The sequence below is a fragment of the Takifugu rubripes genome, chromosome 19 (genome assembly GCF_901000725.2).
Source record: "Takifugu rubripes chromosome 19, fTakRub1.2, whole genome shotgun sequence".
Taxonomy (NCBI): Eukaryota; Metazoa; Chordata; class Actinopteri; order Tetraodontiformes; family Tetraodontidae; genus Takifugu; species Takifugu rubripes.
This window is the reverse complement of record NC_042303.1, coordinates 9,406,710-9,433,902: the sequence shown is the minus strand read 5'-3', so window position 1 is coordinate 9,433,902 and position 27,193 is coordinate 9,406,710. Positions and strand designations below refer to the sequence as shown.

Below are 27,193 nucleotides of genomic sequence, written 5' to 3'. Positions count from 1 at the left end.
AAAATGTAATTCTTCCATGATCATTTTAAATGTAGGTAGGAATTTGGAAAACATCTTGTGGATGTAAAATGTATCTCTCAGAAGCAAAATATTATAAAGACTATTACTTGTAATTATGTATTGTTGAAGTTTATATAATCAGAATAGTCAGTTAGATCGTTCATCTGATATGACAACTAACATGATGCCATTTTGGTTTTTCACTTATTTCCTTATTGCAGTCATTACTTCTAACCCTATTGAAGATGAAAAATGTTATAATTTATGATTAAAAGTGAAACGTTTCCAGATTTCTACTATTAAATAATCTTTTCCTGTTTGCTGTGTTTCATAAATAGGTCACACTTTGATTACATTCAGATATATTTATATAGTGCCTCTATAGTTCGCTGTAAAACAAGGAAATTAGGGTCAGAACATATGACACCACGTACATTAAGAGATTATTTTTCCCAGTGCATCTCTAGATTATTTCCTCCTTAAAAGCACATGTAGCTAAATTAAAATAACTTCTTTCAAGTTCTGCACTTATTCAGACTTGTTAAAATTCATCCTCCAATAAATCCTCTTAGCAATTGCAAATAAGGTTTTAGGGAATTAAGTTTGTCAACTTTTTGTTTTTTGATTTAATGACTTTGTTATTTGACACTGTTTCTAACTTTAGATTTAGCAAATTCCCATTTTTGAACTAGATTCATTTTTTCTTAACTTAGAACTATCATTATGTAATCAAAGGAGCATCAGAATGAGAGATCGGAAATGAACTGCAAGCTCTATGTCTCTAGGAAACTGGGCCCAGAGGCATTGAACTTGCTTTATCATGTGAGATTAAGATAAATCTTTGATCAAGACTGAAGTAATTCTATTTCTATTAGAAAATCCAGCAAGTTTTAAACATTTTAAAATCTAGATTAATCTTTATATGGGTTAATCTAGCTTTTACTGAAACCATTCACAATGGAAGCATATATTATGTACAATATTTTATTTGACAACAGAGCACCTCTCACAATTTACAGCACACTGCTTCTGTTTTCCTTGGGTGTAATTTAAGAGTCAGTGCAATGTGCAAAAGTCTATGAAAGTCTGAAATTCAGGCCACCAGCAAAAGGTTTGTAACTACGGACTTTCCTGTGCATTTTTACTGTTCACCCTGTGTGTGTAAAATCACTTTGGGCACTCTGGCTTCTTCCCATATTTCAAAGATAAGGGAATAGGTAAATTGGCATATTTAAATTGACCTGAGGCGTGAATGGCTGTATGGCTTCCTTTGTTGGCCCTGTGATGAGCTAGTTGGCTCCTTGGATCGGCAATGACTCATCCGCCGCAAGGAGCAGTTAGAAGATGGTGGATCGATGGAAATTGTTTTTGTTGTTGGAACCCTTAAATCCTTTGATGGCGTGCAGAGGATTCTCAGCCTCTGTAGGGAAAAAAGGTCAACATTGATTGGATAACTGACAAATTAGAAATGCATTTACTCATAATGGAAACTTTTTAAACCTACAACTGCAAATGATTGCATTTCTACTGATTGAAATTACAACACCACCAACTCAAAGTACTCAAAAAAAGTCCTTTGCAAAAAGGAGTCCGATTTTGGATTCATGGCTTTTGTTCTGGACTTTGGATGTGTTTGTAATTATTTGCAGGCTTTTAAACTTTAGACTGTTCATAAAATTTGTTCATAACGTTTTGAGTTATAGTGCTAACAGAAAGGCAAACACCGACTGTCACATAAGCTCCTTGGTGCAGGTAATGAGTAAACAATCCAACTCAACAGAATATTTTATATTCTAATATATTTCAGCAATATGTAATTTTACCTCCATTAATGTTCCTGGGGTGATGATCAGGAAATACAGCATCCACATTGGAATCATAAGTGTTGAGGAGAGAGTGAAGAACCAACCAATGGCGTAGCCCCACCACGGGTATTCATAGGTGTTATTGAATTTGAGCGGAGTGTATTTGACCAAGGAGAATAGAAATGTGCACTAGAAGAACACAGAACTGATTTACTGGAGAAAACTCAGACACACTGTGACTTATGACACTCATACAGGAAGTTAGAACTAGTTTCTTCTAAAGTTAACTGAAATGAAACAGCCTTGAGGTACAATATTCTTCAGTTGACCAGTGATGCTGGCGCCTTTCAAAGAGATAGGACCTTCCTGACAAAAATGTCTGGCAGCTCTCAGATACCATTGCTAACAATTAACACATGCTCTGTCATGTTGTATTTCCTGTACTTACAGTGCAGACAGCTGGTGTAACGTACTGCCAACAATATTTTATGAAAGGACACGGCCGATATCCAATCATGTCCTGTATATTATCATACAGACGATTAGCACCTGGACAACAAGAAGTGATTATATCAGAGTTTGTATTTTTCTGAAACTGAGAATAATATGATAATACAAATACATGATTTCAGCAAATTTAATGGTGTATAGTGAAGCATGACAGATTTTATATTTAGGTAAAATAAAAGAACTGTCATGCTGCTGTAGCCTCTTAATGTAAATAACAGTTTTTAAAAAAATTGCCATAAGTGGCAACATGACTCAGATGCAACCATCAGAAATGTTCTATTTTCCATACCATAGACCCATCCAATGCAAACTGACTGAAAAATGGCAAAAAGCAGGAGTGTCATGCCACTGCAGGAGTAGTAGTCAAACAGCTGAAAGATATAAAGACCTCCCTGCAGGTGAGATGACAGAGACAGATTCATGTTTCAGGTTGTGGCTATAACGCATCCATATTGTAACTGGTTTGATTTTGCTGCTCACGTCTGTGACCATCAGAAGGCCAATGAAAAAACTTCCCGCAGAAATTGCCAGTAGTAAAATTTTTCGACGGTAACTGTTTTGAAAGAAGTCAGGAAACATGTCGGAGATGGTGGTAACCAATGTCTCTTGGTAGACAAACTGTAGAAATTGAGGATATTGTTGTTATATAGTCACAAATCATACCTTCATTCAAGAAGTAGAACCAGGATCTCATGAGGGATTTGATTGCATTTACAGAACAGTAACAGAGTCATTAAATTGTATCTTTCTACCTTGGCCTTACCTCACTGTCTAATCCTAGAAATATGATCATTAGGAAGAAGAAAATTGCCCACAGCTGTGGAATTGGCATCAGAGCTACTGCGCGAGGGAAAGCAATGAATGCCAATCCTGGACCTGAAAGCGCACAGGGCAATAAAAATTAAATAAATAAACAATCAGTGTACAGTGTACTAAAGACTATCTGTCAAGTATTATAAACTCCCACCCACCTGATTCAGTCACCACTGATATATCCACCCCTTGCTCCTTGGCCATAAACCCGAGGACAGAAAAAATGGCAAAACCAGCTAGAAAACTTGTTAGGCTGTTTAACAGGCACAGGTAAATTGAGTCTCTGTGAAGAAAGACAGGCATAAAAGTTACATCCATGTACAATTTGAGATAAAAGAAAATGACTGAACTGAAAAGTAGAATAACAAACACAAACCTGTAGCAGTTGTTGTCGTATTTGTTATAACTTCCTAAAGATATGAGAACTCCAGTGCATACTCCATAAGAGTAGAAAATTTGGCTGCCAGCGTCCATCCACACCTAAGAAATAAGGATGTTACTATTATGGAGTTAGAGACAATTCTGACTGGTAGTGTCCTGAATGAAACTCAAGTTATACCCTGATAGGTACTGATACTATCAGAAAAAAAACATTACCTGATAATAACTGATAGATTTTGTTGTGTGTTTAACGTTTATTTTTATAAACTGAATTTAATGCTAACTGAACTAATTGACAAGTTAAAATAAGTTTCACAGCAAAGCTGAACTCTATTCACCTACCTGAAACAGTAGGTTAATGTAAATCAAAGAAAAAAAGAAAATTTGGCTGCCAGCATCCATCCATTCATTTTTTGGACAGGTTCACATCACAAGTAGGTGGGCGGGTGGGTGAGTGGGCAGGTTGGTAGGTAGACAGGCAGATACTACTGACTGCTAGTGAGTTGGAAAGCTCAACCCTGTCAGCTGGTCGGTTAAGTTAAAAGAAAAACAAAACAGTACCTCAGGATCAGCCAGGCGTGAAGGTTTTGGGTAGAGGTAGTACATCAATCCATCTTTGGCTCCTGGTAACGTAAGCCCACGGACAAGGAGCACCACCAGCATTACATATGGAAATGTGGCAGTGAAGTAGACCACCTGAGATAAAAGGTTTGTAATTTAAACCTTTAATATAGCAAATATTGAGTTCATTTAAAGAGAATTAGACTCAAAAACACTGAAAATTACAATGACTTTACCTTTCCTGTTAACTTAACTCCATTTGCGATACATAAAAAACACAATATCCAGGCAAGAAGCAAACAAAGAGCCAAGTCCCAGTGAATATGTCCAATTTCCTCAATTCCACTAGACAAGCGCAAGACCCTTCTTCTGTAATTATCAAGAAAAAGATTGAACAAAAAACCCTTCCCTTTAATAACACTGTTTTTAATTCTACTTACTCCCAAAACTCTACAACAGAAGATGTCGTATTTCCAGACAAAAGCAAAGAGGCAGAGTCATTGTACCCAATACATTGAGCTGTAAGGGAAGGAATAAGTGCAGCTGTGAATTCTGATTGGCAGTTAATCCGCTGACTGGTTTAAGGTAACGTAATAGTTTCTCACGTGTATTCCAGCTATTGTGACAATTTGTCCACGGAAGCTCAGACGAGAAGGATGAGAACAGGTAGAGAAATGCCCATGACAAAATAATTATGTAATACACTCCGACGTATAAAGCAATCATTTGGCCCCCATAACCTATGCCTGTGGAGACACAGAGATGAACTCTTCAGTTTAACATGGGTGAACCCAGAGGGATCAGATTATTACAGGACATTCTGCCATAAATGTGCTGAGAATTTTACATTCAAGATGTGAGAAAATTTCACATGCAAAGTCCTACCTTCAAAAAGAGGACAGATTTTTCTCCAACATGTTATACCACCCTGACTGGTGTACTGGCCCAAAGATGTTTCCATGAAGAAGACTGGGATACCGCAGGTGAACAAAAATAAAACATATGGTATAAAGAAAACCCCTAGAAAATAAAGTTACAATTACTACATCGGCATTGACTGGAAGTACAAACAATGATGAGGAAGAGGTAACTGGCTTGACAAAGGGGTTTGCGTGTTACATTAAACTGTCCATATTTGGTCAGGAAATGTGTTCAGTTTCTTCATTACCTCCTCCATTTTTGTAGCAAAGGTATGGAAACCTCCAGACATTTCCCAGGCCAATGATGTGTCCAGCTACAGTAAGTATGAACTCAAGCTTACTGTCCCACTTGCCCCTCTCTTTAGGGTTCATGCTAATGTGCCCTGGTCTGGTCAACACATTCTTTGGACTCATCAGGATGTGTGAGTCTGAACGTAGGTCCATTTTAACCTTGATTAAAAACAGAAAATCAGTCTGTCATACTGTTCAGGGTATGTGCAAAGGCTAGCTAGTTTGTATTGACATACATCGAGGGTATGCGTTGTCCGGTGCTTGCTGCTTTGTAAACAAAATTACTTGAATTTATGAACAAATTTTTTTGAAAAATTCAGTAAATGATAATGAGCCAAGGAATAGATAATTAAATTTTGGTGATATTCCAGATTCTGGAGAGACTTTTATCGTCCAAATATATCAGTGGTCGGCTGACAGGTCCAGTAAGACCTTCATTGGATGCAGGTTTTAGACAATAGCATACCTTCAAGTGTACCTGAATACATTCAGTCTTCTCGTGGTGGGGGTAACTAGAAACTAACACGGGATACTACAACCTGTATAGTACAGGACAGGACTAAATACAGCCACTCACGTAACTCTGTCCTTTCGCCAATATTTTAAAACAGATTTGAACAATCCACTGAAGAACTGTACTCCAGCCTACAGATTGTCTGCAACACCGCTAATGTGAAATCTTGAGAACAAGGATGGGCCTCAGCAGGACCCTACCCCCCTGTTCTGTATCGCCAATTTTACTACAGTCCAGACAATAGTCATTTTCCATTATTATAAGTATGCAGGCATGCATGCATGTGGTGTCTGTTTATGGGCACCCTTCGCCTGTAAGGTTGTATGCATATCGCCTTGTTATTGGATATTTGTCCTAATACAGCCAAAAAATTGCCTGAAATCTGCAATGTGATTGGTTGTTCAATAAAGACTCAAGTCAGGAGAGTCACGCAATTGATGACCACAGTAATACATCACCAATGTGTGTGTGTGCGTGTGTGTGTGTGTGCGTGTAAAACGAATACACCATACATCTTTCTATCCTCTGAAATACCATGATTGAGTAAAATGTGTTGTGCACAGAATCAGCTGGCTTTTTGTTAATATCTTACCTTGTGCTTTGGGTTTTCTTCCATAGTTTCTGACAGTTGTTAAACGTATTTGATATAAGTCTATAGAGGGGCAGGTTTAGTACAACGAATGGTTTTAATATAATATGTTACAATAAATCAAAGCTCCTTTGACATTTAAACATTGAAGGATGAAATGGCAAAGCATCTTTGATCCTTTGAATATTAGAGTTGCTGGTTGATCTTAGTTTGTGAGAAATTAGGCATGGGGGGATCATGGAAGAAAAATTGTAAACTCATGGCCTTTCCCATTCATTCCTATAGGTCCAAAATTGGCAGAAATATCTCTTAGAGACCGTTTTCGCCAATATGTACAAATGCCATAGCAAGAAAAATTCAAGTTAAAATTAACAATTATTTTTCATGGGGCCTTAGATATGAAGGGATCAGAGACAGGAATAGAAAATCACTGGATATAGCTGTTAGTTAGTATAGTCATTATAGTCATTGTCTCGGTGGTGAATTATATGAAATGGCAGTAGGGCCTCATTCTCCTACATGGCCAGTCAGTAACATGAATGTATTTCCTATGTAGATATAATTCATCATTTATGCTTCTGCTGACTGTTGTCTGGTTCGTTATGCAGCTTTCTGCTTAAACGGTAGAGGGTGCAGCATTTTCAGTGCATTGATGTCTGCCTCTTTGTGCAAGTCCTTGAGTTTAGATCCAAACGAGCAAAGAAGGGCAACATTCATGACTTATATTTATAGCAAATCACTTTCGATTTAATAAGAAAGTGTGTCTGTGTAGGATATGTGGTCCCTCTATTTGTGAGGTGTCTGACACATCTCTGCGCCGGTCGCAGATAATGCAATATGCATGTAGAATCCTAACAAGGCCTTAAACTCACATAGCATAGTTTTGGTGGACCTCTTAAATCTTTGTTAAGTCATTTAAAAATTGCCTTTTATTTTTGATTTCTGAAAGTAGAGGTAATCCTGGTTCCCTACTCTTTATTTTTCGTAAAGGCAAACTAATACAGTAGATTTTGCTGCAGAAATTAAGTGTCTCTCAACAAGCCAGGCAGGCAACAATGAAGTAGAGAACTTTCAGGGCTTTCTATGTCTTCAGAAAATTTTGGACAAAGAAAAATGAGTATTAAATAAAAGATAACTTAAAAAAAAAATCTATCTCATTTAATTTGACAAAATACATTCAAATTCACATCAGCAAATTAAGTGTGAGCATGTTATCATGTTATCCAATCATCTTGTTAGCTGCCTCATTAAGGGACTTCATGTAGCCCAGGAAAAGCCAAATTATGCATAATGATTTGGAGATTAATGGGCAGATTGGTCAACCATGGTTAGATTTTAAGTGAATGGTTCAAAAAAGAAAAGCTTGTAGTCCTTCATGAAGTCCTAATGCCAGGGACACACTATGCCCCCAATACACCAAGATAGCCATCCATTCATTTCAATTAAAATTGCTGACCCAGCGCATATACTGAAACGTTTTTGTTAATTTCTGCGGTATTTACAGATTATGTAACCCTCTATGTGCAGTAGCAATGACCACAATGGCTCATTGGAATATGTGCTGTAGCATCAATTAGTATAGATGTACATTTATGGGGGAACAATACATGACCATGGATGTTAGTCATAAACAGCTATAGACCACTATTGTTAGCACATTTAGCAATTACGGTACACAAATGCTAACCACAACCGGCAATGCAGATTATATTCCAAAAAGTATGAAGCATTACAATCATTGATATTTTCCTGCTGAATTTTAATTTATTTACAATGTTAGAGGACCAAGTTATCATTTAGTTGGAAGCTATACAAACTAAAATAACAAAAATTTTGAAAAAGGAATATTTTTTTGAAAATGTTGATCTTGTCTTTTTTTATTGTGCACTCTACAATCCAATCAATCAATCACTTTATTATTTTTCACACACACACACATATATATACAGTATATATATATATATATACATATATATATATATATATACACATACAGTATATATCAAATTATACTTCAAGGAAAACAAACATTGTAGTAGTGTAAATTTTATATATATATATATATATATATATATATATATATATAGGGTACAGAGAGAACCTTTCATAATTATATATATAATAATTTACACTACTACAATGTTTGTTTTCCTTGAAGTATAATTTGCTTGCAGTATAACTTAAGTGTCATCTTCAGAGTTCTGTCAGGTTTTGCTGTGTGGTGCGTAATGTGTAAAAGTCTGTGAAAGTATTAAATGATTCTTTATTTAAAACTGTCTTCTTTGGGGCAACCCTTAATTCCTTTGCTGGCATGCAGAGAATCTTCAGCCTCTGTGTGAAGAAAATGGTGAACTGTGAATATAAAGCTGCCCAAATATAAATGCATTTACCCATAATACAAACTTTTTAAACCTTCTACAACAACAATTATTCCACTTATTTTAAATAATTGCTTCATTACCAATGACAACCTACTACCATAGCAAAACCTACATAGAACCAGATTTGCTGAAAATATGAATCGTAGTTTGACTAAAAGTTATGAAGTGCCATTAGTAAAGTGGGTCACACTGAAAATAACATCAGATTGTCACATTTCTTTTAAAAGAATGTTTTAAAAAATAGATGAAAAGACTGTTTAAATTTAGATATTAAATGTTTCACCTAAATGTTAATGCTGAGTAGAAATCTAGGGGTTAGAAAGTTGATCATTGAATGAATGGATGGATTCCAACAACATGTAACATTACCTCCATTAATGTTCCTGGAGTGATGCTCAGAAAATAAAGCATCCATATAGGAATCATAAGTGTTGAGGAGAAAGTAAAGAATCCACCAATGGCGTAGCCCCACCACGGGTATTCATACGCATTATTGAATTTGAGCGGAGTGTATCTGACCAAGAAGAATACAAAGGTGCACTAGAAGACAGAAGATAAATATTGGAAAAATTCACACTGTTATTTGACACGCAGTGCAATTTATGATGCACTTCATGAGAAATTAGAAAGAAATGAAACAGCTTTGAGGTACAATATTCTTGAGTTCACCAGTACTCCTACCACCTTCCACAGAATTGAAACAGGGAGTTCCATCAGGAGTGGTAGTTTGCTTGCTAACAATTAACACATGCTCTGTCATGCTAGTTTTCCTGTACTTACAGTGCAGACAGCTGGTGTAACGTACTGCCAACAATACTTTATGTAAGGCCATGGCCGATATCCAATCATGTCCTGTATATTATCATACAGACGATTAGCACCTGAAACAATTACATCAGAGTTGGTATTTTTCAGAAAAATAAAAATTCAGAAAAAATGAAATATATACTGGTTTGTTATTAATCATGAGTAGCATTAAATGTAACATTTAAAAGAATTTGAAAATGCCCATGATTGTTAAACATGAGGTCTGTGGTTGGAATTAAGGTAGCCACAGTGATGCAGCCTCTCATCACTGTGGTGGCAAATTATTCAAATTGTAAATTACAGAAAAAAATAAATTATCATGAATAAAAATATGTGTAAAAGTGTGACTCTTGCAGCAACTGCAAATGTTCAGCCATCATGGCTTAAATTGAGCATTCCATCCATATATGTGTAACTTCTCCATTACAGTACTGTCTGCCTTGATGCTTTGAATTGTTTTCAGATGCAACCATCAGAAATGTTGTTCTATTTTCCATACCATAGACCCATCCAATGCAAACTGACTGAAAAATGGCAAAAAAGAGGAGTGTCATGCCACTGCAGGCATAGTAGTCAAACAGCTGAAAGATATAAAGACCTCCCTGCAGGTGAGATGACAGAGACAGATTCATGTTTCAGGTTGTGGCTATAACGCATCCATGTATGTAACTGGTTTGATTTTGCCACTCACCTCTGTGACCATTAGAAGGCCAATGAGAAAACTTCCTGTAGAAATTGCCAGTAGTAAAATTTTTCGACGGCAACTATTTTGAAAGAAGTCAGGAAACATGTCGGAGATGGTGGTAACCAACGTCTCTTGGAAGACAAACTGTAGAAATTGAGGATATTGTTGTTACTGTTCAACGCAGGACCAGAACATAGAGGCACAAACAAAAGATGCCACCTTGGATCTAAAATCAGTGTGTTCTGAGTATTGTTCTGGTATAAAAGTCACCGAACTCAAATGAGAATATAAAACCATAGTCACAAATCCTGCCTTCATCCTACAGAGTAGAACCAGGATCTCGTTAGGTATTTGCTTGTATTTACGGAACTCGAGTCATTAAAGTGTATCTTTCTAACTTGGCCTTACCTCACTGTCTAATCCTAGAAATATGATCATTAGGAAGAAGAAAATTGCCCACAGCTGTGGAATTGGCATCAGAGCTACTGCACGAGGGAAAGCAATGAATGCCAATCCTGGACCTGAAAGCGCACAGGGCAATAAAAATTAAATAAATAAACAATCAGTGTACAGTGTACTAAAGACTATCTGTCAAGTATTATAAACTTCCACCCACCTGATTCAGTCACCACTGATATATCCACCCCTTGCTCCTTGGCCATAAACCCGAGGACAGAAAAAATGGCAAAACCAGCTACGAAACTTGTTAGGCTGTTTAACAGGCACAGGTAAATTGAGTCTCTGTGAAGAAAGACCAGCATAAAAATTACATCCATGTACAATTTGAGATAAAAGAAAATGACTGAACTGAAAAGTAGAATAACAAACACAAACCTGTAGCAGTTGTTGTTGTATTTGTTATAACTTCCTAAAGATGTGAGGGCTCCAGTGCATACTCCATAAGAGTAGAAAATTTGGCTGCCAGCATCCATCCACACCTTTTATAGACAAGTTTATGGACAGGTTTACATCACTAGTAGGTGGGTGGGTGGGTGAGTGGGTAGGTTGATAGGTAGACAGGCAGATACTACTGACTGCTAGTGAGTTGCAAAGCTCAACCCTGTCAGCTGAAGCAGTCAGTTAAGGTAAAAGAAAAAAGTGCAGTACCTCAGGATCAGCCAGGCGTGAAGGTTCTGGGTAGAGGTAGTACATCAATCCATCTTTGGCTCCTGGTAACGTAAGCCCACGGACAAGAAGTACCGCCAGCATTACATATGGAAATGTGGCAGTGAAGTAAACCACCTGAGATAAAAGGTTTGTGTTTTTTACTTTAAATGTTGCAAATATATAGAACCTTTAATTGGACACAAAAAATAAGGACAATTTGAAGACTTTACCTTTCCTGTTGTTTTAACTCCATTCCAGACACAGAAATAACACAATAGCCAAGCGAGAAGTAAACACAGAGCCAAGTCCCAGCGAATATGTCCAACTTTCTCAATTCCACGAGACAGGCCCAAGATCCTCTTTCTGTAATTATCAAGAAAAAGATTTAGTTAAAAAATCCTTCCCTTTAATAACACTGTTTTTAATTCTACTTACTCCCAAAACTCTACAACAGAAGATGTCGTATTTCCATACAAAAGCAAAGAGGCAGAGTCATTGTACCCAATACATTGAGCTGTAAGGGAAGGAATAAGTGCAGCTGTGAATTCTGATTGGCAGTTAATCCGCTGACTGGTTTAAGGTAACGTAATAGTTTCTCACGTGTATTCCAGCTATTGTGACAGCTTGTCCACGGAAGCTCAGACGTGAAGGATGAGAACAGGTAGAGAAATGCCCATGACAAAATAATTATGTAATACACTCCCGTGTATAAAGCAACCACTTGGGTGCCATAACCTATGCCTGTGGAGACACAGATAAACATGGATGAACTTGAAGGCATGGGGTTATTAGGTTATACACAAAATTAAATCAAAGGAAGGATAACTAACTCGAACCTGAAACTTTGAACATGACAATCACAGGCCATTCTGCCATAAATGCGGCATCAGATATTAGTGCTAAGAATTTTTCATTCATGATGTTGTGAGATAACTTCACATGCAAAACGTCCTACCTTCAAAAAGAGGACAGATTTTTCTCCAACATGTTATACCGCCCTGACTGGTGTACTGACCCAAAGATGTTTCCATGAAGAAGATTGGGATACCACAGGTGAACAAAAATAAAACATATGGTATAAAGAAAACCCCTAGAAAATAAAGTTAAAATTACTGACTAGAAGTACAAACAATGATATTTTTAAACTCCATATTTGACAATATAGTTTTGTGAGAACACAGTGCATTTTGAAAGCCTTCTACATTACCTCCTCCGTTTTTGTAGCAAAGGTATGGAAACCTCCAGACATTTCCCAGGCCAACAATATGTCCAGCTACAGCAAGAATGAACTCAATCTTACTGCCCCATTCCTCTCTCCCTGTAGGGTTCCCATTAATGTGCCCTGGTCTGGTCACCGCATTTGTTTGGTTTATCTGCACCCGTGAGTTTGATCTTAGGTCCATTTTAACCTTGATTATAAAAAGACCGCATGTATGTAATGAAGTTTATTGATTATGCAAAGGCTAGGTAGTAGCTAGGCTTAGCAAGTAGAGTGAAACATGGTTGTAGTGGATGTAAGAGTTTTAGATACTAGCATACCTACAAGTGTACCTAAAACCCTTCAGTCTTCTTAGCTACAAATTAAACATCATACTATATCCCATGACAAGACAAAATACAACCAGTGGCACCCTCTAATCCGTCCTATTTTCACTTTTAAAATAGAGTAGATAATTCACTGAAGTACAATACATTTAATCTTCAAGCTGCAGAATGTGATGGAAAGCGGGGCCTTAGCGAGACTGTTTTGTAATTGCAATTGAACTCCATCTGTAATGAAAGGTGGTTCTGAGCTCTATGGCATCTCTAAGCTCTCCTGAAAGTCAGGGGACAGATATTTATAATTTCTATATTATCAAAACAAAAACTGATGATCAAACTCTCATTTTAAGAAGGCCAATAATAGCTTTACAATCTGAAGTCTAAATAAAACCTAAAACAAAGTTACATGCAAGAAAAAGTCATATAAAAACAGCAATCAGTTACCTTGTGTCTGATGGGAATTTTTCCTGCCACAGTCTCTGCCGCAGTTGTCTCAAAGAACACCAGCAGCTCTCCATTAACAAGTCCAGGAAAGAAATGGGTTTCTGTAAGGAGTGGTTACTGAGACCAACAAAACCAGTATTTCCTTTCGAACCAACTGAAACCAGCCAGCACACACACACAAACACACTCTCTTTCTCTCAAAGAGGTAATGTAATACCTCTGATATCATCCTTCTCAGTGGTGGGTTTTGATATAGGCAATGTTGACAATCCATGTAGGAGCGCAATGCGAACGAGAGGGGAAGAAATTACTTTTGATCTCATTTTGTTTAGTTCAAGGCACACGAGATCCAACGAAAAGGTTAAGGTTAATAAGCTCATTACCACTTATTTCCATATCCACTTATGGGTGTAAGCAACCCATACTCAAACCCAACAACATCTTGGATGAACATGACTAATCAGTTGATTCGAATCAGTTGATTCTGGAGTGCCAATTGGACAGATGAAGGATGGAAAATAAAAGCCAAGTAAGGAAAAGAAGGAAAGAAGAGACTAAAGATAAAGGTGTGCACTATACAGACATGTTATTAGTTATTGTTATTCTATTAGTGTTATGCATGCAAGGAAACATGTATCTAGCCATAGTCTAATGTGAATTAAAGTGTTCATTAGCCTCTTGCTTTGTTGCTGCTACTTATACATAGGACAATTGTAGTTTACTTAAGTTTTAAATATTAATCAGAGCTGGCTTTCTTAAAATTCAAGATTTCACAGTCTATGACCAAGTGCTAGTGCTCCTCCCTCATGATGTGCACTTGCATGATGTTAGTGACATTTAGATTACTTATCTGTTTTCTCATCTAAACACCCAAGCACCTTGAGAAAATCTTTGCAGACATTAGCTTGGTTTGTTAAAAAGCTGGGCACCATTCATGATGCACCCTCTCCTGTCATACTTGAGTGCTCATTGCTCCACATGTGTGATGTCTTGCAGCAGCAGCAGCATCCAGTAGAACTCTTCATACTCACCTCCACAGCTCTCCTCTCTTTACAGTGATATTATGACATTTTCAAAGTTCTTTAAAATTTGACAGTAATGTGTGATGTCAGCTTTTCCACTAAATGTGATTTCAGCGTAATATGCTACACATTAATTCTGATATCCAACTTCAATTGTTCTCCATTACATATACTAGTAATTAATGATCTGCTAAATGTGAACTGAGTGACATCAACATTCTTAATGAATGCATCCCTTGTTATTGATATAGTTATATAAACTATAATTATATGCAGGGAAAATAAAATAAATAAATAAGTTGATGACTCTTCCATTATCCTTTTAACGAAATTGTGCTTGTGTGGTATTTCAAGTTTTCAGATTTTGGACATTAAAAGGTTTTTCTGAAAACAATTTGTGTTTCTTTGTGTGAGTCAGAATTCAGTTTGGTATTTAATTCAAAATTAAATTATTTTACTTTTTTAATCTGAGGTCCAATGTTACTTTTTGTTAAGGATTAAAGTCTAAATTTCTCAGAATTGTTTTTCTATAAAAGATGTTCAGAAAAGAGATTTTTTTTTTTTTTTTTAAAGTAGAATCAAAATGTCTCACATTTTTATTAAAGTTAATGTTTTAGTTATGCATCCCAGTAAAATACAGAGATTAACTGGGTCCGTGCTGTCTGTTCTGCTACTGGAACAGCCTCTTCTCCACTGAAGAGACAACTTGGCCAACTTGACCTAAAGTCACTTCAGAATAGACATGGACTTGCCCCCTGCTCTGTCATACAAATACAGTACTTAGAATTTTCCACCACTCACTTCTCCATGTGGACAAACTTTTTACTTCGTCCAAAGGCCCACCTTGAGTATCACTGGAAACAAAACACAGATCCCCAGACTATCCCAGTGAATCTGCCTACTTCAGGTACGTGTTTATGATCTCAATTCAGTTCACAAAACTTTTTCCAGTTTTATAGTACATTTGTTAAACAGGAAGCTACTCTTACTCTTTCAGTTTAGTGACAGCTGGGCCTTATAGTTACATTCTGGTTAGTTACTTTCAGTGAATTAGACTCTGATTAGTTTTTTTTGAGAAAAGATCATGTATTAGTTTCCTGAGTTGAGTAAGTTTTTTACTTTATTTTTTCTAAACAAGCAATCCGCTACTTTAACAATTTATCTGCATAAGGAGAGAAAAATGCGAGTGTAACAGAATTGTCAGAAGAATTGACTCTGCCACCTGCAGACATGCTAGCAGAGCCTCGGTGCTGTGATGTTGTCTGTGTGGCAAGATGGCACAAAAGATAGATTTTGCATCCTGGTATGGAGGACCAAAAGTGCCGAAAATTAATTAAATAAATGAATCATTTAATTAATTAGTGACTTTTTTATAGTAATTAAAATTGTTATAAAATGCATAAATGTGAAATAATTATATTTTTTAATGTAAAAAGACAGCCAAGCACATGTATGCATTTAATCCTGTGTTGTCCTGTGTTGCAGTACTTAAATAATAATTTTGTCTTGAATAATAATTTTGTCTGTCAAAGTTAGTGGGCAGGGGTAACTCAAATCTATTCTGAGTGTGTGTGTGTGTGTGTGTGTGTGTGTGTGTACAGTGTAAAAGTGCAACACTATTTATGCAACTCGGTGCTCTCAAGTACAAAGTTTTAAAAATTGAACATTTAAAACTCCATGTTCTGGATTGAAATATCACAAACAGCATTTATTTAAACCACAGAGTACTGACAGCAGCGGGTTTGGACAATAACTGGAATGTCTTGAAAGATGACCTTTTGCTCAAAATTTCAATCATAAATTAGCATTGAACTACTATGGACAGAACTCTTGGACCAGGCACCCAGTGTGAACTCCTAAGAGTAACGCAGGAAGAGTGCCTCCACATTTGTTGTCTTAAGTGTGGTCAGAAACATAAATAGAACACTGACTTCTTGATGTTAACATAGATGTTGTTCAACTGGATCAGTCAGAGAAAATAATTATGATACCGTTGCCATGTGTGACAACGACACAGATGATTGCTTAAAATCTTGAAAATTATAAAAATTAAATACTCTTATGGTTTATGTGTCGTGCAATCGACCGTCAGAATGTCAGTGGTTAGGTTCTGCCATTCATCAAATGACTACTCCGAAACACACTGTCAGTTTTGTCCCCCATTTTCCCGGGTACAGTGGCAGAGTTCTGAATCTGTCGGCCTCTTTGAGTCATCTGTTTGGAGCTGGCATGTTCTTCAGTGTGGGTTTCCTCCAGCTTCTCCTGGAGAAAATCTAGGGCAGCCATTTCAGACTTATTTTTTAAAAGTTTTTACTTTAACATTTATCCTCTGTCAATAACCTTTTGTCTCTGCAGTACAATGGATTCTTCATTCGCTTCAGATGTCCAGTTCAGGCTGAACACAGCCAAAGCTCATCCAGCTCCTACCACCCACAGCAGAGGACAGTGGTCCAGTAAAATTGAGTTCCTTTTGGCTGTTGCAGGACAAATCGTCGGACTAGGAAACGTGTGGAGGTTCCCCTATCTGTGCTACAAAAATGGAGGGGGTGAGTTCAGGTAGTTCGGGGTATTAGTAGAGATAGTCAAGATTGGAATAAAACAATTGATACAGCAGGCATCTAGTCTCACTTAAAATTGAAAGTCAAATATTTGTCCTTTATTTGGCCATCAACATCTAAACCTTAGTAGAAAATAAGCAGTAAAGATGAATAATGAGGGAGGATATGTTCCATGTGTTGCATTTTGAAATGGAAATAAAGAAAATGATACATCAAACACCATTGAAATGCCTTTCAGGTGGACTGGGGGACTTCAATACTGAAGACAGAGTTTTCACAGCACATTGCATTCACCAGCTGACATTGTGTTGTAACATGTCTGTTTATGTTTTTAGGGGTGTTTTTCATTCCCTATGTCCTCTTCCTGTTTGCCTGCGGTATCCCGTTGTTTCTCTTGGAGACGTCTCTCGGTCAGTACACCAGTCAGGGAAGTATAACATGCTGGAGGAAAATCTGTCCCCTTTTTGAAGGTAAAGCCCACATAAATATTGTGCATTTTTGTCACGGACCAGATGAGACAAATGCGATACACGAGTTTGGCTGACACCGCTTTATTGTCAGAAACAGACAACAGACAGGGTTTACCGGGGAGCAGGCTAAACAGAATAGTCAGGAACAGGCAAGGTTGGAACCGGGCAGGCAAACAGGAATACGCTGGAAAGTCATCGGAACACGAATAACGATCTGGCAGGGAGCAGGTGTGCCTCCGGGGATTAAGAAAAGGGCTCATTAGTGTCCTGATACACAACAGGTGTGCGGGGCGAAGCATGATTGCCCGCAGCTGTGACACATTTTCATGTCTTGGTGGACATTCACACATTTTTTTGCAAAAACAATCTTTTGTTATAATGCACATGATACGCTTGGTTTGGCTTTTACTGGTTGTGAGTTTCTATGTTATTTGCGTAATCTTGTTGTTTCTATTTAGTCAAGTGTTCAAGCATTATTTCTGGTTCCTGGGCTTTTCTAAATGTAGCCTCCAACCGTAGAGGTGGGCAGGCCTCTACCGCTGAACTTTATTCATTGCACTTTTTTTAAAATGGAAATTCAACAAATCATTTCTGTGTTTCAACAATTTATTTTCATCTAAATCCTATTTGGAGTTGTGTTGGTAAAAAAAAAAAAAAAAAGCATACAGTCATACAGCAGTGAAAGTTCTGTCTATTTTATAAGCATTATAGTCTATTAAATAATCAGTTTTACTCAGTACCTGCACACCATATGATGTGTGTCGTCTTCTTGGTCATGTAAATAAATGTGGGACAAATAAATGGACTGTATATCGATGTCGATTCATTGCAGGGATAGGCTATGGCAGTCAGATAGTGGTTTTGTACTCCAGTATCTACTACATCGTCATACTGGCCTGGGCCTTCCTCTATCTTTTCTTCTCTTTCAACTCTGAGCTCCCCTGGGCGAGCTGCAGAAACAGCTGGAACACAGGTTTGTGACGCAGCTTTATCACATCAGCTTTACACACTGAGCAAAAATGAACATAAACGTCCGAGGAAAGAAAATACACAAAAGTCTTTATGGGATCTCCTTAATCACGATAGTACTACAAAACAAATTGTGACTACATTTCTTCAGTAATTAAGGAGACTGTGTAGACACCTAAAAATGACTTTTTAGGTCCAACCAATGTAAATATATACAGAATTCCGTAAGGCCTTGCTGCATTTGCACCACATTAAGGGAAACCAGAGCAGTTAATGAGTTCAATCATTTATTATTGCGTAACATTGCTCGATGTTCTGGATATTAATTCCATTGTAAGTAAAGCTGCCAGAGGTTTTATATTTTAGAGAAATTAGAAGGCTTTCCCTCTGAGGAATGATGATAAGACCCTCAATATCTGTGTTCCTTTCCAACAGAGAACTGTGTTGAATTTGATGGTAGAGGCAACGGATATAACTGGACTGTTGTTGAAAATGCTACATCACCAGTGAGAGAATTCTGGGAGTGAGTAGGATTTTAAAATAACACTAAAGAGTACAAAAGAATGTCAGGCTGAGATGTGAGTGGCTTTCAGGAGAAGAATTCTGAACGTCACAGGAAGTGTCGAGGAGTTTGGCAGCATGCAGTGGGAGCTGGCCCTGTGTCTTCTCTTGTCCTGGATCATCTGTTACTTTTGCATTTGGAAAGGAGTTAAGTCCACTGGGAAGGTAGGACCATCATTTGCACGCACATTTCCATTTTCCTCTGAGGCTGTTCTTATTAATGACATGAATATAACCAACCGTGAACTATATTAGTATATACCATTTAATCTGCAAACTAAAATACATTTTTACTGGAATAATTCCTAACTCTGCCAAATGAATTCCCAACATGGCTTCTCGGCAGGTCGTTTACTTTACTGCCACTTTTCCATATCTGATGCTGCTTGTGCTGCTTGTTCGAGGACTCACTTTACCTGGTGCCTTAGATGGGATTAAGTTCTATCTCTGGCCAGATCCAGCCCGTCTTGCTGACCCACAGGCAAGATCAGATCTCATTTCATGGAATTTGTTGGTGCTCACGGTGGTTTTCCGAACTATATTTCAGTTGTTTGCTGTGTCTCTGACAGCAAATGCTTCGGCTCCTTGTTTGTGTTGTAGGTATGGATGGATGCTGGTACTCAGGTATTTTACTCCTATGGCCTTTGCATGGGGTGTCTAATTGCTCTTGGGAGTTACAATAAGTACAACAACAACTGTTACAGGTGAGTTTGTATATATTATAACTTTTGCATTTTTGGATGCCAACAATGTCTGAAAAGAAGCAACAGGCTGTGAGACTTTTTTAACATTTTGTTGTTGTTTTAGGGACTGTGTGTATTTGTGCCTTCTGAACAGCGGCACTAGTTTTGTAGCCGGCTTTGCCATCTTCTCCGCACTCGGTTTCATGGCATATGAGCAGAACACAGACATATCTAATGTAGCAGAGTCAGGTGAGCGTGACTATCGGACGTTGGTTTATTTCATGCTTAGTGAGAAATATTGTGGGAAAAGAAAGCAGCCGTATGATTTTCTTTCATTGTTGTCCCTCTCGCTGCAGGTCCTGGCCTGGCGTTCATTGCTTACCCTCGAGCCGTTGCCATGATGCCTGTGCCTCACTTCTGGTCAATTTTATTTTTTGCTACAATCATCCTGCTGGGACTGGACAGCCAGGTCAGCTCACGCATTTAAGAGGCCACTGAGCCATTTTTGAACACTGTGGAGACTCTCAACCTTCCATTTAATGCTCTATGGGAGGTTGACAACTGTTGTGACATGATGTTGGCAAGGGATAAAGAATGGGAGTTTTTCTGCTTTACTTCAGTCTGATGCTGCCACCAACCTAAGCTGTCAATGGATGTTTAAAAGGGGTTCAGATAGGACTGCCATTAGGAATCTCCCTCTGCTTATTGATGAAATGGATCTTCTTCTTGAAATTTTTTCAATCTTTCTTTACTTGTGCCTGACCTGAGGGCGTCAACATTGTGTAGGAGACAAGCAATGGCACAAATCATGGAGTTTGAGACAGAAAAATGATAAATCACAGTATTTAATTGCACCCCTCCCTATAGGCAGGATGCACTCTGTGTAGGGGGCCCATGTTTGCAGTGGGGTCCCAATTTTGAACATATGTGCAAATTTTATCATTGGTTCTCTCAACTGAGCAAAATGAAATGCATGATGAGCAAAATTAGGGGAGGAAAGGAAACAACAACTGGAAACTGAAATCACACACAATATCACAATGATTCTCCAAAATGGAGTGATATAGCTCACCATCGCAGTCTACTGAGGAATCTAATCCAGAACGCGCATAGCTGTTAACAGAGAGTTTATACACTAGATATGTCGGGAATACATTTATGAACAGAGGTAATCCTGTTCCCAGCAGTGTATATTTGCATACTAGGTACATACTTTATAAAGTTTCACCCAAGAAAATTTACATTTAACATTTACATTTAGATTTAACACTTATACTTAGAACAGTTAGATTTTGATTTGAAATTTAAATTTAGCATTTAGATTCAGAGTTACATTTTACATTTGATTTATATTAAACATTCAATTTAGATTTAGATTTAACAGTCTGATTTAAAATTTTTGAATTTAGATTAAACACTTAGATTTAGACTTAACATTTTGTAATGTTTAATATATTCTTAAGATGGCAATTTTTGCTGTAAGTATCCTAAAAAGTGAGTTAAATAAAGTTACACCACTCTTTTGAATGTAGTTTGGAGCAAAATGTGACAAAACTCTTTCTAGTGTGGCCGGTTTTACAAACGGCACACTGTACATGACCGATGAATGTCAATTATTTTTGTGCATGGGGACATTCCTGAACTTCTAAAGCAAAGGACAGGTTGCATCAAGAGAAGGTTGATGCCTACAATGTGGATTATACATGTAAAAACTCCAGTTAGTTCAAATGGTTTTTAATCATTGTCAAGTTAGGTTTGTCCCCCTAGGTAGAGGCGCAAGGGTAACAGCGGCACTGGACAATGTGAGAGGAGGTTGTGAGTGAGCTGGGCAGACTCCTGGAAGCTGCCACATGCCTAAATCAGTTTTCCAATCATGGAAACACCTTTCCATTCCCTGAAGCCTCCAATGGTGGCTTGAAATAAAGCATGCATGCATGCAACCACTCTAGAACCACATATGCTTCCCTCAAACACACTCTCGCAGAATGGAAGACCACACTCACCCAGGGCAGGCTCAGATAGAGGCCCTACCAGCTGTTCAGGAAGCTTGTAGAGGCGGTGGAGGGGAGAAGAAGAGAGGCTAGTCACAGGAGCCAGTCAGCAAGCCAGGAATGGGCATAGTTCCCAAGAAAAGGCGAAACTGCAGATACCTCCAAAGGGAGAATAGTGTCAATGCTCCTGATGGCTGGAATATCAGTGTTACTGATTAAGCTGACGGTTCCATGGGAGGAACAGAAAGAGAAAGTGCACTAAAAGCAGAAGGCTTTGTACTCTGGCCTGATTGCACATTTTAGAGAGAGTGGATGGAAAAAGTGTCTCTTCTCTGTGGAGGTTAGTACAAGGGGTTTTGTTAGCTCAATGACATGCCTGTTGAGAGGGGAAAGTGCAACACAAGCAACCATAGAGCTCTCAGAGAAAGCAGAAAAAGCAAGCTTTTGGCTGTGGAGAGGAGATAGGATAAAATAGACAGTTATCAAGTCCTAAGGACAACTATCTGTGAGGGGTGACTGGAAGCCACCAGTGGGCACCAATGGAGATGTGGTAGGCCTTTCAGTCAGGCAGGGTATACCTGCTACCTGTTTTAATTCATTTCTAGTTTTTCTCTAACTGTATTGCAAAAGTATCGGATCAGGAATTGGTATCAACAGATACTCAAAATCCAACGACTATATTTTAGGGGCACAAATGTGATTGAAACATCTCCATGGATAAAGCTAGCAATAATGCTTACCGCCAATGCAAGTTTAGACAAGATGCATGATGAAGTGGCTGATAAGCACTTTAAGTTGCCAAAAAACAATTGACTTCCCACTTCATAAAACACTGAATGTAATAAACTACAATAGAACACTGACCTTCAGTTAACATTAATCTGAGAATACACTGATACAAATGCTTTTTCTCTGGGAAGAACGGAAAACAAGATATGGTCGCTGAAAGCTCAGAATGTCCTTCAGGACTCGAAATAAAAGTAAAGGTCAAGTCTAAAGTACAAACTAGAATTTTGAGAGAATTAGTAACATTAATTATACTACAGCAAAAGTAATAGTAATATTTTGGCTGAAAATTTTAATCTTGAATAAACATAATTTCATGGGAAAGCTTCGGAATCAACAGCGGTTACAGACCAAGAGCCAAATCTCAACATCAATAATGCACATTCTAATATCCAGGATCACTGCTGCTCTACTCTATCCTGAAGAACAGTCAAGGGTGTCTTGATGGCCACCAACACTAATCTGCCTTGTACACAATCAATTATTCTGTGAATGTGACCAGTTGTACTCAGATTTGAGCATCATGTCACACTGTAACTAACACCCGTGACGTATGTACTGAACTCTTTTTCTAGCAGGGTGAGTCCAGCCTTCAGCGCGACACCCTGTTTTCTACCAAACATATCATGTGGCATGCATGTTGATTAAGAAATATATAAAGATTAAATATCCCTCAGTACTTTTTGTAACTTTGAAGATGTTAACATTTTACTGTCAAACTGTTTTCCAGTTTGTTGGTCTGGAAGCTCTCGTGACTGCAATTTCCGACATGTATCCATCCTTCTTCCACGTTGGCCATCGGCGAAAAATTCTTCTTCTTGCCATCTGTGTTGTCTGCTTCTTTATCGGTCTTTCAATGGTTACTCAAGTAAGAAGAAATTAACAATATCTCAGCCCTCTTCTTGCAATTTATCTTTACTGTTGCTGAATGACCACAGGACATTTCACACACAGGGTGGGCTGTACATCTTCCAGTTGTTTGACTACTATGCCTGCAGTGGAATGACTCTACTTCTGTTTGCCATTCTCCAATCTGTGTGTGTCAGTTGGATCTATGGTCAGTTGATGAGAGGAAAAGTCATGGCTGCTTCCTGTAATGTTGGATTTTATCATTCTTTTTTCTGTCTTTTTACAGGTGCAGACAGGTTTTATGAAAACATCGAAGACATGATAGGATACAAACTTTTTCCTCTCATCAAATATTGTTTAAAGTTCATTACACCATTAGTGTGCTTGGTGAGTAATGCATGCGCAAATATATATCTGGCTTCAACCAGCAGTGGAAGAACTCATATTTCTATGTAATTCTGTTTTCAGGGAACTTTTCTTTTCTCACTGATCAAATACACTCCTCTAAAGTTCAACAACACCATTGATTATCCATGGTGGGGGTACGCTCTCAGCTGGTGGTTCACCCTCTCGTCGACCCTCATGGTCCCCATTGTTATGGTTTTCAAAGTGGTTAGAACCCCTGGAACACTACGACAGGTAAAACCGATACAGAACTACAATTTAAAAAGTATAGCATTATAACCAAATCATACAAAGCAATTGCATCTTTTTACTGTAAAGTTTTTTGTTGTATGTTGTTATATTTTAAAGCCCCATTTGTTAATCTGATGTGAGAAACCATCCATATATATGAACTATTAAATATAGGAATAAATTATATGAATAATGATGCAGGTCTCCTTCCACAGGTGCTAAAATGTTGTTCCTTCATGTTTCTATGGTGTCATTCCAATTTTGGTCCCTTTAAGCCACCGTAGATTGTCTGACGCGCTAAAAAATCGGCGTCATAGTTAATTACTTTCCTGTGTAATGTCTCCTCACCACTAGATGTCGCACAAATTTCAAAGACCGGACCTCCAAAATAAAACAATTCATCATCTTGTTAAAATAATGGTTTTGTAATTTTTTAACAAAAATTAGTTTTTGGCTTGATTATGATGTGTTCTGCATAGTAAAAGATTTTTGTGTTTTCCCAAAAGCTTGAAAAAATGATTTGGGCCATTGTAATAATAGGGTGATTTGTGTGTCTTTAAAATGAAATGTCCCAATCTTCTCTTTCAGAGGTTCTCACACTTGTGCACTCCAGATGAAGGCCTTACAATGACCAAATCAATGAAGAACACTCCTGAACTGACTTCCTTTATGTCAGATCATGACATTGATATCCTAATGAAATCAAAACTATGTGGTGCAGATCCAGATGTCACAAAAACAAATTATTTACTATTAAAGCAATAACCCTTATTCCTACCTATGACATATTTATAAATCAAAACTCATTATGTGAAACCCAAAATATTGGGTAAGTCATACACTTGATAGCTCCGAATATATATTGTAATCATTGCAATAACCATCCCATTACCTTAGCATTGACCATTGGTGAGCTGTTAGAGACAACAAAGCTATCTCTGCTGTCTCAAACATACTCAGAAAAGGTTGTTTTTGTTGCTTTTTTTTTCAATAAATATGTAGATAAAATTATTCTTCAGTTTTTTCTCTTCATGCCATAATATATCCACTTGGTTGCATTGCTTCCAGTGTTGTATTTTATGTAAGAGATTTATCTAGGTAGCTTGTGTTGTCAGGTCTATTAAATCTGCCCGAGGCCTTCGGAATCAAGAGAGCAGGCTCCGATGCACTATAAGTTAACAAAAGTCATTTACAAAAGTCAATCAGATCTCGAGTCTCCAACACCATGACCACCCACATGGTCTTATGCTGAATGTGATACGTACGCATTCTCTGATTGGATAAGCACTCATTACAACTTGAAAGGTGCAACAAAATATCTGAACTAAACTCTAAATGGCATTGAGTGAAGACATGTCAGGAACACTGTATGATAGAAGACTTTAATGTTTTTAATGTCTGTCTAAAATCTACTGAGGACAGACTGGCATGTCAACATTTGACCAACAAATCTCCCGCAGAGAGGCTAGGTGTGCACACTTCTGCATATAGTCCCTCTAAAGCTGAACAACGCAATGGAAACCATTTCTGAAACTAGTTCCATTTTTTAGGACATGTCAGTTGAATATCAGCTGATGTAGGTTATGTATTTAAAACTAAAAAGTACCTGAGTTAATTTATTGCAATGTGACCAGGAGGGGTGCTAAAACAATGTGCAGAGTAAGGGTGACTTATTCCTTGTTAAACAGGGTTACTTGGTGACCAGATCATAGTGATCTATTAAGGTGAAAGAATCAGACCTACATCAACAAAACAAGTCAGTCACCTTCCCTAGATTGAATGAAAATGTGATTTTTTCTTTCATATGTTTCATAACAAATAAACTATTTAAGATAATGTATCTGTACCTGGAGTTCCCAGCCTGAAAATATTTCTATTCACCTTCGTTGAAGGTGCACACTTTGAGCATTTGTTACGACTGTTGTGAGCCTTTTAATTAAAAAAAATTATAAATACAAAAAATACGCCTAACACATCTATTGCATTTTTAAAAGTTCAATTTTTTTTTATTAAGCCTATTGATTTTACACACATTCATCTGAATTTCTACCTAGGAAGTATATTTCTGTACGTTTATTAAATGTTTCATTGAACCACATGGAAGTTTTTTTTTTAAGAATTGAATGTTATACAGCAGATTACTTACACAATCCAACATTGTAGAGCTATAAAATTGTTTTACAAAGAGGAGTTTAGTTCAGATTATTTGAATGTCAGCAGTACAATCATGAATTTAGCACAAGTCAAATAAACCTATGCCCATTTAAACAATAAACTGTCTTGAGTTTATTTAATGCTTTTAAAGCGTCTTCTTTATATAAATAAGACATGAACAAAGGTTGACCTCACTTTTTTCCTGAAATGATTTCTATTACATATACAGTAAATGCCGTGTTCCTGATGTGGATCACATCTGCTTTCCTGGACCTCCAAAAAAGAAATTCAGAAGACATCCTGAAGTTCTTTGCTTAGCGTTATGTGCCATTCACGTGAAAAAGGAAAGACACATTTTCCAGAACACATTTTATCTTCAGGCCTTATGACAGTAAAGTTTAATGTTACACTATAGCCACTAACCATCTTCACCAGTCACTGGTCCACACATGGTACTTGGTGGCAGCCAGTATTGGAAGATTTTGACATTTTAGCGGCTAGCTTGTTGGGGTCCAGGCTTCTGGGTTGTGTTTGGTTTTTCCTGCAGGGGGCGTGGAGGAATCAATTGGCAACAGCTGGCGCTGCAGGCAGGCACATCTGTCGGCAATCTCCATTAGGCCACCTATTTAAGGAGGGCGCGCCTGCCTACCAGCGTTGGAGTGTTTGGTGTGTTCCCCTGCTCGTTTGAGGTCTATACCGTCCTGCTGGACTTGTGAACGTGCAGAACCTGACTCCTGCATTGGCTCCGCGCTGGAGCTCTTTGTGCGCCCCGGAAGATTAAACTAGTGCCTCCTTGCAGTCCAGGACTGCCAGTTTTGGTTTGTTAAACAAAACCTATTTTTGAACTTTAAATCACTGCATTAGGGTTGCCTGCTTTCGGGTCCTGTAACAACCCAAACCGTAACATAGCTAGCTATTTATAGAATGTAAGAGTTTTGAAATTATAAATACCTTAAATAAGCCGTATTATTAAACAAGAAAACATCTACAAAAACCCCAACTCCCCTAACCAGTGCACCACGTGCATATTACTGTAGTTTGTGGAGTGAGGCCTGTGTGGCGACGATATCATCCTTTAAGACATTTTGGCAGATGTCGCAAAACATAAATAATTGTTAGATTGACAAGGGCTGAGCAGTCAGCTCCAAACACAGCACGCTTGGG

The 27,193-nt window shown here is 37.8% G+C and overlaps 3 protein-coding genes across 8 annotated transcripts; 1 reads left to right on the top strand and 2 right to left on the bottom strand.

Moving 5' to 3' along the window:
* Positions 1–980: 980 nt before the first annotated feature.
* On the bottom strand, positions 981–6,653 carry LOC101075497 (sodium- and chloride-dependent GABA transporter 2-like). Of its 4 annotated transcripts, none has more exons than XM_029827246.1 (15): positions 6,388–6,653; positions 5,239–5,440; positions 4,956–5,090; positions 4,676–4,816; positions 4,511–4,589; positions 4,307–4,439; positions 4,071–4,205; positions 3,505–3,608; positions 3,287–3,411; positions 3,079–3,191; positions 2,796–2,933; positions 2,605–2,707; positions 2,254–2,354; positions 1,824–1,994; positions 981–1,420 (listed from the first exon to the last, which is right to left on the bottom strand). In XM_029827246.1, the coding sequence occupies exons 1-15, from the start codon at positions 6,409–6,411 to the stop codon at positions 1,232–1,234; spliced, it is 1,893 nt and encodes a 630-aa protein (XP_029683106.1). In that variant the 5' UTR covers positions 6,412–6,653; the 3' UTR covers positions 981–1,231. The 4 variants fall into 4 exon arrangements, with proteins under 4 accessions (XP_029683106.1, XP_003978899.2, XP_029683107.1 ...); XM_003978850.2 differs by lacking the exon at positions 6,388–6,653 and adding an exon at positions 5,518–6,108; XM_029827247.1 differs by lacking the exon at positions 6,388–6,653 and adding an exon at positions 5,859–6,108.
* A 1,826-nt stretch (positions 6,654–8,479) lies between these two features.
* Positions 8,480–14,595, bottom strand: slc6a22.2 (solute carrier family 6 member 22, tandem duplicate 2). Of its 2 annotated transcripts, none has more exons than XM_029827252.1 (14): positions 12,572–14,595; positions 12,320–12,454; positions 11,965–12,105; positions 11,800–11,878; positions 11,595–11,727; positions 11,365–11,499; positions 11,092–11,195; positions 10,874–10,998; positions 10,666–10,778; positions 10,264–10,401; positions 10,072–10,174; positions 9,546–9,646; positions 9,135–9,305; positions 8,480–8,715 (listed from the first exon to the last, which is right to left on the bottom strand). In XM_029827252.1, the coding sequence occupies exons 1-14, from the start codon at positions 12,765–12,767 to the stop codon at positions 8,578–8,580; spliced, it is 1,812 nt and encodes a 603-aa protein (XP_029683112.1). In that variant the 5' UTR covers positions 12,768–14,595; the 3' UTR covers positions 8,480–8,577. The 2 variants fall into 2 exon arrangements, with proteins under 2 accessions (XP_029683112.1, XP_029683113.1); XM_029827253.1 differs by having other exon boundaries at positions 13,351–14,595.
* A 548-nt stretch (positions 14,596–15,143) lies between these two features.
* On the top strand, positions 15,144–26,146 carry LOC105419361 (sodium- and chloride-dependent GABA transporter 2-like). 2 transcript variants are annotated; one of them, XM_029827250.1, is made up of 15 exons: positions 15,144–15,279; positions 16,728–16,918; positions 17,266–17,400; positions 18,233–18,373; positions 18,805–18,892; positions 18,963–19,095; positions 19,277–19,411; positions 19,531–19,634; positions 19,738–19,862; positions 19,970–20,082; positions 23,121–23,258; positions 23,345–23,447; positions 23,526–23,626; positions 23,708–23,878; positions 24,464–26,146. In XM_029827250.1, exons 2-15 carry the CDS (start codon positions 16,732–16,734, stop codon positions 24,638–24,640), a joined length of 1,851 nt encoding a protein of 616 aa, XP_029683110.1. In that variant the 5' UTR covers positions 15,144–15,279; positions 16,728–16,731; the 3' UTR covers positions 24,641–26,146. The 2 variants fall into 2 exon arrangements, with proteins under 2 accessions (XP_029683110.1, XP_029683111.1); XM_029827251.1 differs by lacking the exon at positions 15,144–15,279 and adding an exon at positions 16,588–16,611.
* The last annotated feature ends 1,047 nt before the right edge of the window (positions 26,147–27,193 follow it).